Raw genomic sequence first — 13,953 nt, forward strand, 5'->3', positions numbered from 1 at the left:
CTAGTATCCCTCTGACACCATACATATTTATTATAATATTATTGACTATATTTTTTATGCTATACCAAACATCCCTATAACTACTTTACATATATATATATAATTATAGTTGGCATTCATTATTGTTCAGCTTCAGGTGTACATTGCAGTGATCAGGCATCTACATCTTCCCTGAGGTGGTCTCCCAAATGGGACACGTGTCCATCGGATACTCTACAAAATCTTTACAACATTATTGATTACGTTCCCTAAATTAATTTTCAAAACCCCGTGGCCATCTTGTGGTTACCGACTGTTTTCTAGACTGTTTTCACCTTCCCCTTTATCCCCAATCCCCGCCCATCTAACAACCCTCAGTTTTTCCTCTTTGTCTCCAAAACTGTTTCTGATTAGTTCATTCACTTATTCTCTTCTTTAGATTCCACATATAAATGAGATCATATGGTATTTGTCTTTCTCTGTCTGACTTATTTCACTTAACATAATGTTTTCTAGGTCCATCCATGTTGTTGCAAATGGTACAATTTCTTTCTTCTTTATGGCTGCATAATACTCCATTGTATAAATGTGCCACAGTTTCTTAATCCAGTCATCTACCAATGGGCATTTCGGTTGTTTCCATGTCTTGGCTATTGTGTATAGTGCTGCAATAAACATAGGAGTGCATAAAGATTTTTGAATTGGAGTTTTGGGTTTCTCCAGATAGATACCTAAGAGTGGAATTACTGGATCATAGGGTAGTTCCATTTTCAGATTTTTGAGATACCTCCGTACTGTTTTCCATAGTGGCTGCACCAATCTGCAATCCCACCAACAGTGCACAAGCGTTCCCTTTTCTCCACATCCACGCCAGCACTTGTTGGTTGTTGATTTATTGATGATAGCCATTTTGACTGGGGTGAGGTGGTATCTCATTGTGGTTTTTATTTGCATTTCTCTGATGGTTAGTGAGGTTGAGCATTTCTTCATATGTCTGTTTGCCATCTGTATGTCCTTTTTAGAAAAATATCTCTTCAAGTCCTCTGCCCATTTTTAAATTGGGTTGTCTGTTTTTTTGGAGTTGAGTTGAGTGAGTTTTTCTATAGATTTGTGATATTAACCCCTTATCAGATATATCATTGGCAAATATCTTTTTCCATTCAGTAGGATCGCTTTTTGTTTTATTGATGGTTTCCTTTGCTGTGAAAAAACTTGTTAGTTTGATGTAATCCCACATGTTTATTTTTTTCTTTTACTTCCCTGGCTCGAGGGGATATATCAGTAAAAATCCTACTCTGGGTAATGACTGTGAAGTTTCTTCTTTTATTTTCTTCTGGGTATTTTATGGTTTCAGATCGTACATTTAAGTGTTTAAACAATTTTGAATTTATTTTTGTATATGGTGTAAGGAGGTGGTCCAGCTTCATTTTTTTGCATGTGTCTCTCCAGGTTTCCCAGCACCACTTATTGAATAGACTGTCTTTACCCCACTGTACATTCTTGCTTCCATTGTTGTAGATTAAATGGCCATATAGGCATGATTTATTTCTGGACTCTCTATTCTGTTCCATTGATCTGTGTGTCTGTTTTTTTTGCCAGTACCATGCTGTTTTGATTACTGTAGCCTTGTAGTATAATTTGAAGACAGATATTGTTACACCTCCCACTTTGTTTTTATTTCTCAAGATTGCTGAGGCTATCCAGGGTCTTTTATGGTCCCATATAAATTTTAGTACTATAAGTTCTATTTCTGTGAAAACCGTCGTTGGTAGTTTGATAGGAATGGCATTGAATATGTATATTGCCTTAGGCAGTTTGGACATTTTAACTATATTAATTCTTCCTATCCATGAACATGATATATGTTTCCATCTGTTTATACCTTCTTTCATTTCTTTCTTCAGTGTCTTATAATTTTCTGAGTACAGATCTTTTACTTCTTTGGTTAAATTTATTCCCAGGTATTTTATAATCTTTGGAGCAATTGTAAATGGGATTTTTTTAAATTTCTCCTTCTGATGTTTTATTATTGGTATATACAAATGCAACTGATTTCTGAATATTAATTTTGTATCCCTCTACTTTACTAAATTCATCTATCAGCTCTAATAGTTTCTTGGTGGAGTCTTTAGGGTTTTTTATATATAGTATCATATCATCTGCAGATAATGATAATTTTACTTCCTTCTTACCAATTTGGATGCCTTTTATTTCTTTTTCTTGTCTGATTGCTGTGGCTAGAATTTCCAGCACTATGTTGAATAGAAGTGGAGATAGTGGGCAACCTTGCCTTGTTCCTGATCTTAGGGGGAATGGTTTTAGCTTTTCCCCATTGAGTATGATGTTAGCTGTGGGTTTGTCATATACGGCCTTTATTATTTTGATATATGATCCCTCTATTCCCACTTTCTTAAGGGTTTTTATCATAAATGGTTGCTTGATTTTATCAAATGCTTTTTCTGCATCTATTGATATGATCGTGTGATTTTTATTTTTCATTTTGTTAATGTGGTGTATCACATTAATTGATTTGCAGATCAATTAATTTGCATTGAACCACCCTTGCATACCAGGGATGAATCCCACTTGATCATGGTATATGATCTTTTTAATGTATTGCTGAATTCTGTTTGCTAATATTTTGTTGAGGATTTTTACATCTATGTTCATTAGAGATATCGGCTTGTAGTTTTCTTTTTTTGTGGTGTCTTTGTCTGATTTTGGGATCAGGTGATAGTGGTTTCGTAAAAATTGTTTGGGAGTCTTCCCTCCTTCTGGATTTTAGGGAAGAGCTTGAGGAGAATAGGTGATAATTCTTTTTTGAACGTTTTGTAACATTCACCTGTAAAGCCATCTGGTCCAGGGCTTTTGTTTGTTGGGAGATTGTTGATTACTGATTCAATTTCCCTGATGGTGATCAGTCTATTCAGGTTCTCTGTTTCTTATTGAGTTAGCCTTGGAAGGTTGTACGCCTCTAGAAAATTGTCCATTTCTTCCAGATTGTCAAATTTGTTGGCATATAGTTGCTCATAGTAATTTCTTAAATTTTTTTGTATTTCTGCGGTATCTGTTGTCACTTCTCTTTCATTTCTGATTTTATTAATTTGAGTCCTCTCGTTTTTTAATGAGTCTGGCTAAAGGTTTGTCAATTTTGTTTATCTTCTCTAAGAACCAACTCTTGGATTTATTGATTTTTTGTATTGTTTTTCTGGTTTGTATTTCATTTATTTCTGCTCTTATCTTTATTATCTCCTTCCTTGTGCTCCCTTTGGGCTTATTTTGATGTTCTTTTTCCAGGTCCCTTAAGGGTGAAGATAAACTGTCGATTAGTGATGTTTCTTATTTCTTTAGGTAGGCCTGCAATGCTATGAATTTTCCTCTTAGGACTGCTTTTGTGGCATTCCATAGATTTTTGATCATCGTGATTTCATTTTCGTTTGTCTGAAGATATCTTTTGATTTCTTCCTTGATCTCCTCCTTGACCCATTCATTATTTAGTAATAAGTTATTCAGCCTCCATGAATTGGTGTGTCTTCCAGTTTTTTTCCTGTAGTTCATCTCTAATTTCATATGACTGTGATCAGAGAAGACAATTGGTATGATTTCAATTTTCTTAAATTTATCAGGACCTGTTTTGTGGCCTAACATATGGTCTATCTTGGAAAATGTTTCATGTGCGCTTGAGAAAAACGTGTATCTTGTAGCTGTGGGGACAAAGCCCCCAAAAGCAGTTTCCAGGCTCTCGGCCTCACATAGAAAGGTGCTGGCTCAGGTAGTAAATGGCCATCAACTGTGATCAGATGGCCAGCAGATGTGGCTAGTTGGTCGTCAGCTGTAACCTGTAAGCCATTGGCCACTAATATAACTGCTGTGGCTATGCTAGCAGAAGGGAATGGGGGCTAGCAAGAAGATGGTGGCTGGCAAGCGCGGACTGGTGTTAGGCAGATTATGTAGATCCTGCTTCCTGTGTCTCCAGCCCAGCCACCAGCGAGAATATATTGGTTTGACTCCCCTACTTATGGCTCCATGGGTGTTCCTTTTTGGCCTTACCGTGTCCTGCGTTCTTGGGTGGGGAGGGGGAGCTGAGACCCTGCACGACAAATGGCGCAGCGAGCAGGGTCCCCCGCACGACAGCAGCATTGGGGTGAAGTGCTCTGAAAATATTGATTAAATCCAAGTGGTCCAATGTATCATTTAAGGTTGTTGTTTCCATATTGATTTTCTGTCTGGAAGACCTGTCCCTTGTTGTCAGAGGTGTGTTGAAGTCCCCTACTATGATAGTGTTACTGTTGATCTCTGTCTTTATGTCAGTCAGTACCTGTTTTATATATCTAGGAGCTCCTATGTTGGGTGCATATATGTTTACTAGGGTTATGTCCTCTTGTCGGATTGATCCCTTTATTATTATATAATGCCCATCTTTATCTTTTAATATGTTCTTCATTTTAAAGTCTATTTTGTCAGATATAAGTATTGCAACTCCAGCTTTTTTATCATTTCCATTTGCATGAAATATCTTACTCCAACCCTTCACTATCAGCCTGTGTGTGTCTTTTGATCTGAGGTGAGTCTCTTGTATACAGCATATACGAGGGTATTGCTTTCTTAACCACTCAGCCACCCTATGTCTCTTGATTGGAGCATTTAATCCATTTACATTTAAAGTGATTATTGATAGGTACATAGTTATTGCCATTTTTAAATTTGTAGTTAGATTGTTTTCATCTTTCTTCTATTTATAGAAGTCCTTTTAGCATTTCTTGCAATGCTGCCTTGGTGGTAATAAATTCCTTTAGCTTATTCTTTTCTGGGAAGTTCTTTATCTCTCCATCAACTTTAAATGATATATTTGCTGGATAAAGCAATCTAGGTTGTAGGCCTTTGTTTTCCATCACTATGGATATCTCCTGCCACTCCCTCCTGGCCTTCAATGTTTCTGTAGAAAGGTCATTTTATAGTCTTATGGGAGTTCCCTTGTATGTAACCCTCTGTCTTTCTCTTGCTGCTTTTAGGATTCTCTCTTTGTCTTTAAGCTTTGCCATTTTAACTATAATGTGTCTTAGTGTGGACCTGTTTGGGTTTATCCTGGTTGGAACTTTCTGCACTTCCTGGGCTTGTATGATGATTTCCTTCATCAGGTTAGGGAAGTTTTCAGATGGTATTACTTTAAATATGTTCTCAATCCCTTGCTTCCTCTCTTCACCTTCTGGTATTCCTATGATGCGCATGTTGTTGCACTTGATGTTATCCCAGAGGTCTCTTAAACCATCTTCATTGTTTTTTATTCTTTTTTCTTTCTGTTGTTCTGTTTGGGTGATCTCTGCTAACTTGTCTTCTAAGTCGCTGATTCGATCCTCTGCTTTATCTACCCTGCTGGTAATTCCTTCATTTGAGTTCTTAATTTCGGTAATTGTGTTCTTTAGTTCTAACTGGTTGTTCGTTATGATTTCTACGTCCTTCTTTATGTCTTCTCTAAGCTCCTTAAACATCCTTATCATCAGTGTTCTGAACTCTGTCTCTGATAGGTTGGTTACCTCTGCTTCATTTGGTTCCAGTTGTGGAGGTTTCTTCTGTTCTTTTATTTGGGACATGTTTCTTTGTTTCCCCATTCTGGCTGACTCTCTGTGTTTGCTTTGATGTATTAGGTAGATCCCCTAGAGTTCTTAGTTCTTGCTGGGTTATCTTATGTAGTATGTGTCCTTTATATTTGACTTGCACTACTTCGTTCTTCTACTCTGTGTGTGCTCCGAAGGTGACTCTTGTGTTGTGTATATTGTCCTGTTAAAGAAGATCTTTAATTGCTTTCACTTGTGAGTAGGTGGGGTTAACTCCCAGGATGAGTAGTTGTGAGACTTGGCTCTGCCCACCGCAGGGTGTTCAGCTGCGTGAGGATTGACCACTTAAACGTGGTTTGGCCTCTATGGGCTCTTGTGCCTGCAGAGAATTCGCTCTGGGTGTGTGACTTGTAGGTCAAACACAGTAGTACTCTAGTTTGGTCTGGAGTTGGCCTCTGGATATGTTGAATCTTGTGCCTCTTAAGCTGGGCCCTCCTGGCTTTTGTGTTCTCTGTTCCGCCCTGGGGTCCCGTGCTTCTTGCCTGCTGCGTTACCGCCACAGCCGCTGCTGCCACCGCAGCTACCACCGCTGCTGCTGCCGACCGCAATTCCACCGCGGGACCACATGTTTCCACTCCGCTCCCTTCCTTTTTCTCCTGCTCTCCCAATTTCCCTATTTATTAATTTATTGTTGAAAAGTTTTTATAAGTCATGTACTATATGTCTGGCAATCCAGAATAGAAGACAGAAATGGTCCTATTCTCTGTGGAGCTTATGGTATCTTGAATATCTGAATAACACGGTACAAAAATTAAAGAGGAGGTAGAACACATTAGTAAACATTTGCTGGTGTTATAAGAGCCACAGACTAGTTCAAACAAAAGCAATGTATATATGAGTAAGTGATATGCAAATTATATGCGTATATATATACACTATATCATAAATACATATGTGTACATTTTATATATTTAATTATCTATATGCCTACCTAACTATGCTCATTTAAAATTAAACAATGCCAAAGAAGTGGAGTACAGCATGAGGAATAGAGACGGTGGAAATGTAATGTCTGTGTGCGATGTCAGAGGGATAATAAATGGGGGGCGAGGGGTTGTCACTGTGTGAGGGATATGAATGATAAATGTCTAACTATTACATTGTTTTGTACACCTGAAACTAATTTTTAAAAAGTTAATGAATAAATAAATGAATATATAAATACATAAAAAAAATAAATAAAGTTAAACAGTGCCAATAAATAAATCAAACCAACTCAAAAACACAGGACCATTGAAGGCAGTTGGGCAATGTCAACAAGTATTCAAAGGAAATAATTAGCAATTCAAATGTAAAAATTGAAATACTGAAAATAAAATACAGCAAAGAACATTTCGGTTTAAGTATTTTTTATTGGATGATTTAAAGACAGATTAGGGGAGCAAAACTACTTGCCCTCCTAGTAAGGTTTTCCTGTTCTGTTTGTGTTTTGTGTTTAACATGAGGTATTTGGATTTCTTTGAAACGGCCTAAAATGATCTTTAATTCTGAGCAGTCACACAGAGAGAATTGGGACAGTGAAGGAACACGATCTCTGTTGCAGCTATTTACACATTGCGCTTCTTGCATTTCTAATTATGTGTTCACACATCCATGTCCCCAACTAAACAGAGTTCCTTGAGGGCAAAAATTCTGTTTTCTTTATCTTTGATTCCTCATATAGGGCATAGTTCCTGGCACAGAAGAGATGTCTAGTTGATACTGGTTGGATATATAAATATACAGTATTATAGAATCATAAGTTACTTTTCTGGGGTCAGCATTCACATGGGTATATGACTACTAAGATAATTAGCCTAATTATATATATGTATGTACATATAATATATATGTATATTAAATATATAATAAATAGGCTAATTAGGTTAATATATAATGTATACATATATTCATATATATATAACATAAATAATTTTGTGTAAAATAAATTATATAATTTATTTTTAATATATATAAAAGCAAGCTAATTATTGTAGTAGTCTCTCAATATGAAGATTGCCATAAAAGTTACGAGCAACTTATAGGCAATAATATCCCATAGAACCCTATTTATGGCTCAGGAATGAAAAAAGAGGCTTTCGCAGAGGAGGAAAAAGCATAATTAATTCTTCACTATCCATTCATGGAGCTCAAATAGTATGTGATAAGCTCCTTATGGCCAGTTTAACAAAACTGGGTTACTATAATTCCAGAATTATTGTTTTATCCCATAACACAGTATTCTATACAACTGGGATTAATAGAAGGGAGTAAGTGGTTTTCTGTAAATAATGAGAGCAAGTATGATTATAGTCTGAGGATTAAAGAAAAGCATAGCGAAGTCTGACTCTGGGTAATTTGGATATTCTTGATTTTGAGTTGGAATTTGTATAATCAGTCACCAGTTGTCAAATTTTAGTAGCTAAACTAAAAATGTCTACCATGTCATTAACACTAAAAATGTGGGAAAACACTTCCTTTTGCCCAGGCTGAATGCAGGGGCTTCACCAATATCCATTTTGAAATCTGTATGAAGCCTTTGGGTTTCAATGTTAATTAATTTCTTGGCAGAGGATTTGTCATTCATTGTGAATAAATACAATGATTTAAATTGTGGGAATACCCAGTTTAAAACAAATAGGTAAGCAGCTACTATATTAATGGCATGTTTGCTTTTGTTTGCAGGAAACCCTGACTGCCATTTTTATGTCTGGGCAATTCTAGTCTTCCTGGTTTTAGCTCTGGTTATATCGCTGATCTTCAATATTTCCCACTATGTGGAAAAAAAGCGACGAGGTAAGACATTTTGTGAAATAGTCATATGGCACCTGCTTTAATGGAAACTGATCACTGGAAATCCTACAGAAGAAGACAACTTTATAACATGTTATCCAACAGGATATTTTTATCTGTAGAAAATCTATTTGATAATTTTTTTTTCATCTTGATGGTTCTCTTAATTTAAGAATGTAATTGTATTAGAAATGTAAACAGATTCCCAATGTTAGCTTCATCTCTTCCTTAGGGTATAGAGTAGAAAGGGATTATTCTGGTAAATGTATGTTTCCAACTCCAATTGAACAACCTATGAAATTAGTCTATTCTGGAGCAGCCATAATTGTTCTCTGTGATTCATGATGAGAAAATTGAAAACCAGCCTTCAAGCTTCCGCTGAAGCTTACTCAAACTTCTCAGCTTCAATCAGGGCCTCTAAAGTTCAGTTGTCAGGATAGGGATCAGAAGGGAACCGGAAAAGCAATAGACTGAACCATGAGCTTGTTTTCATACACTCCCAGAGTCTACAAGGGCAGATCAAAGGAACCTGCCACTGTTACCTTTTCCTTCAACAAGCTGGGGCAGCAGTTTTAACCATACTAATTTCACACTCACATGCCTGCTGTGTAATGCCTAGCAACTGGCACAATCTTTGCACAATGTAGGCATTCAATACATGTATTGTAAATACATGGATGGATGGATGGATGGATGGATGGATGGATGGATGGATGGATGGATGGATGGAAAAATAAAAGTTCAATTATTTTGGGGAGGAGGTCTTAATATTCTAGAATGACCAAACTGTTGGAGGCAGGACATTTAAGTGGTAATCAAAGAACAGAAAATAAAAAATAAATCCATTTTCTTTTAACAGATGAAGATAAATAAAATGAAGTTAGCAAAACAAAGTTAGACACATATGATCAAGAAAATTGCAGGAAGCCAATATAGAACAATGGTCAGATTCTGGGGAAAGTCCTTGATTCTCTTTAGAAGTGTCTTCTTAAAAGTTGATAACTCTAATATAAAATATGAAGAAGCCATTATTGTCGTACGGGTTTGAAAAAAATGAGAAGCACTAGAAAATGAAATGACAGAACTGAGGTCACACATCCATTTAATAGCAAAATCAAGGGTAAGTGCTCAGTTTTTCTAATCTTCTGTCCAAAACAATTTTTACCAGCACATGCTGCTTTTGCATTGTTGACCAAATGTCCTCATCCAGAATGCCAGCACTCTTTTAGGATCTCTATTATATAATGTCTATGCCAAAAATAAAATTCCAGGCAACCAACTCTTTTTCTTTAGCAATTATTTCAGTAATTACTTTCAAATCAAATATTTTTCAGATAAAGTTTATGTCAGATGTACGAATGACCTATCATGAGACATCTTCTAAAAAAGTTTCCTTCTTTGATCAAAAAAAAAAAAATGAGCTAAGACCAGCACTTTTCTTTATATAATAGCTTAAAATGCACACATTTTAATTTTTTATTAAAATATTTTATGAATGCGGATAATATTTTCACCTGAATTAAAAAAAGTGAAATGAGAGCTATAGAGGTGAAATAATTTAAGGTGGAAACCAGGACAAAAATAAGCATTTGAACTAGTACTTCATTCTTCCATTCATTCCATTGCTAATTCTCTGGAGCTTTGTGTGGAGCCAGGGAGCTAGCAGGTTTTCCAATCCTCAGTTTTGATAGTTTGTGCATTGGAATTCATGTTGTCACATCCATATAATTTGGCCACCATACTAATTCCTTTCGGGAGTTTAGTTGATCACTGCTGACAGACAGTAACCTAACTAAAAAATAAATAAATAAATAAAGCAGTCTTTAAAACTTTTTCTTGACATATTTCTTTTCAATTGTACAAATCCTTACTGCCTCAGACATGTCAGAAATGCTCTTATCGCCTTAAAAGTAGTATAATGGGAAATAACATTTAAAAAAAACAACAACAGGAAATAGTAAATTTAATTCATTGATGTATTTTTAAAAATCAATTTCAGTTCCCTCAATTGTTTTTAACATCATGGCTTTTAAAGTCCACATAACGTTGAATTACAACTCTGCTTTCAATATTTGGGAGGTATTATAAATGGGAGGTCTTATAAAGTAGCATAAGTTGTCTGAGTTTCAGTTTGCTTACCCACAAAATGTGGGAAATATCATCTAGACTGCAGGGTTCTTGTGAGAATTATATAGATACATTAGTCCCCCTTATCCATGGGGGACACATTCCAAGATCCTAGTGTATGCCTGAAACTGTGGATAGTACCTAATCATATGTGTGTGTGTGTGTGTGTGTGTGTGTGTGTGCGTACACACACACACACATATATGTAATTTTTTTCCTATATGTATGTACCTATGATGAAGTTTAATTTTTATATTAGGCATAGTAAGAGATTAATAATCACTAATAATAAAATAAAACAGGTACAATAAAATAAGGGTTACTTGAACACCACCACTGTGATACCACAAGAGTCGATCTGATAATGGAGATGGCTAGTAAATGACTAACGAGCGCAGAGCATATACACTGTGGATACACTGGACAAAGGGATAATTCGTGTCCCGGGCAGGACATAGCAGGACCACTTGAGATTTCATCATGTTACTTAGAACAGTATGCAACTTAAAACTTATAAATTGTTTAGTTCTGTAATAATCTATTTAATATTATTGAACCACAGTTGACTGTGGGTAACCCAAACCATGGAAAGCAAAACCCTGGATAAAGGGGAACCACTGTACCTCAGCACAGGCTAGGGACTGAGTACGTTGTTCCTGGGCAGGGAATATTGCCATTCTTGGTGGCCCTCGTGCTTCCTTCCTTCATCCCACAAACAAATTTTTAAGGACTTACAATGGCTACATGTTATCCTATTTAATTTTAATGTTTGTTATTTCAATGAACTTTAGTTCCTCTGGCTTCTTCACCACTCCCACCATCCCTATACCCTCTAGGCCCTCTCTAGTTCCTACCTTGCTTCTTGCTCCCATCTCTATATTATTTCACACGTTTGTACAATTACCTGAGTGTTAGCAATAACTGTTGTGTTCGTTTAAATCACACACAGGTTCATTTCAAAGAGTTTTCTGTAGGGTTTCATAGAATTGATTCTAAACATTAGACTACTTCAAATTATTTTATATCAGCAGTAATGTGTCCTCTTTAGGTGGAACATAAACTCTGAGTCTTGCACTTTATTAGCATGCAAACCAAAGATTAGCCTTGGAGCAATGTTTATTGATGCCAAAAAAATGCCCTTTGTTCTCATCCCACCTCTCCTTTTCATTTCTACAGTCCCTGCCCAACTGCGACAACTTCTCCTGACATCTTTTTCCCAAGTATTACTAATAATTGCTTTTCTTTCTATTATACTTGAGCAAATAACATAATCTTTTTTTCTCACCCAGAGATCAAAGGTGGATTTGGGATTAGCTCGGCAAACTGACTCCTTTCCAGTCCTCCTGCAAATTCCTGCCTGCTTTGTTTCTCCTAGACAGACTAGAAGATAATCCATCAAATATTAGTCAGCATTTTTGCCATTTGGTCTGGGAACACAATGAATGCCCCTGTATCTGGCCTCATGTAACTTTTTATTTTTGCATCTGTGTGCTGTTCTTTGTGGCTATGAAACTTGCAAGATATGACTCCACCTTGGCAAACAGTCAGTGAGTAAGTTTTGTTGATGTATTAAGTAGCGTACAAAAGACAATCTCTATCCCAGCAACAATACAATATCTACACATTCAATCAGATAGAAAAGATAAGCCTCTCCTTGATGTTTTCTGTAGCAGTGCAAGGTAGAAGCTTTGAAATGGAGTTCTTCTTCCTCCCAAAATAAATCTTTCATGTTTATGCAATTCTTTATCCAAATCTGTTCTTTAGGAGGATTATATTTATTTTTTTTCTGATAGGATTGCATTAGCTTTTTTCCTCCCTTAAAGCCAAACAAATATTCTCTATCTAGCCTTTCTTCTCTATTTTGAGAAGGATAAACAAGTGTATGGTTTCCTCATACATCAAAGTCCTATCAGTATATCTCCAATTCACTAGAAAATTATGGTACAATTTTCACATTAAAATGCATCAAAATTTTTTATTATGGAGTTTCAGCCATGTGCTGTTGTTCCTTGCTGTTATGTATTGCATATGGAAGGGTGAATATGATAAAGGGGAATATATAAAAGCAAATGTTTGCTCACACCCTCTCAGCCATGAACCTGAACCACAAATGTCGGTATCTGAATCACAGGGGAGGATTATGAAAATTTACCCAGCTCTTCTCACACAGAGTCGTGCAAATGCAACTGCTTTATAGCAAAATTAAAACTGCTTTTTGTTTTACTATCTTTGAAATGATTACGTAGCTTTCAAATCATTCCATTTATTTTTAAATAAACTTACAAGTCCTTGTGACAGAGAAAGCTCTTTTCAGGAGCCTGAGTTTGCTGACCTATCTCCTTAGCTGTAATCTCTACTCTCGACTTTTGATTGCTACTCCCCTTTATAAGGAGATAATATTCTATCACACTTCCTATAGTTAGTATTGGAAGACTAAAACCACACAAAGTACTGACCATCTACCTCAGGATTAGACATTTAAATTGCAAGAGTGGAGTGGAATATGGTGGTGTCCTTGAAATTTCTTTTTTTTTTTTTGAGTCTCCTTTTAGGGTGCTTCTTCAATATAGTTGGTCTTGCCATATGCTTTTTTACCTGTTACTTATTTTCTTCTTCACATTGTTTTAGTTCTCCTTCCTTCTACTTAAGCATCACATTATATTATATCCTTTATATAATTGTTTATGCTTCCTTTTTCCCACAGAGCTTTTTGGTTTAAAACCTTTTTTGCTTTTCTCTGGTGATAACATATCCAACTACATTTTCTTTCTGTAGAGCTATCCATTTAGACATTACATGAGTATATTTGCCGGGCACTGACATTTGTACTCTAAGCACCTCCAATTGGAAAAATCCACATTATCTTTCAAAAATATTAGTCTGCGTGGAGAAATATTTTTACTCCAAACCTATTTTTTTCTTATTCTATTTAAATAATGTCACTTTATTTTTCTTTTCAAATTCTTTATTTTTTCTCCTTTCTTTCAATTTAACACTCAATTGGTGAAAATCCTCTTGCCAAAAGAGAAATTTGGTTATTTCATTCCAAATCAAGCTTTACTCCTAAACATTTTTGCCTTTAAAATAGCATCTTAATTATATCAGCTTCTTCTCAGCTAATCCATTTAATGAAAAAACTTCCCAATTCAAATCAGCACAATTAAATTGTGACTTGTTATATATTATGGATTTAGAATGTATAATTTGAAAATCAATTTTATCATTTTCTAAATTTTTTTTACAAAAAGTACTTCATTTATCTTCCACATCTACTCACATGATATAGGCATTATTACCCATACTTTATCAATAAACTGATAATCAGAGTTTTAAAGTGATTTACATGTTGTCATATGGCAAATGCATTGGACAGCTGCTACCCAATGCAATATCTTCTGATTTCTCACCCTGAATTTGTTCCATGATACATCAGGCTGTAGTTTGACTAAATTCTTGTGCA

The 13,953-nt window shown here is 35.7% G+C and overlaps 1 protein-coding gene across 1 annotated transcript in view; it reads left to right on the forward strand.

The window, feature by feature from the left end:
- TRAT1 (T cell receptor associated transmembrane adaptor 1) overlaps positions 1-13,953 on the forward strand; it is a gene marked incomplete at its 5' end in the record, with an annotated part of 90,810 nt that overhangs the window by 61,552 nt on the left and 15,305 nt on the right. Inside the window, one exon of the mRNA XM_081078855.1 lies at positions 8,259-8,369. Coding sequence (XP_080934981.1) covers positions 8,259-8,369 — 111 coding nt within the window. The remainder of the gene's footprint in view (positions 1-8,258; positions 8,370-13,953) is intronic.

This window comes from Rhinolophus hipposideros (assembly GCF_964194185.1).
Source record: "Rhinolophus hipposideros genome assembly, chromosome: 2".
Taxonomy (NCBI): domain Eukaryota; kingdom Metazoa; phylum Chordata; class Mammalia; order Chiroptera; family Rhinolophidae; genus Rhinolophus; species Rhinolophus hipposideros.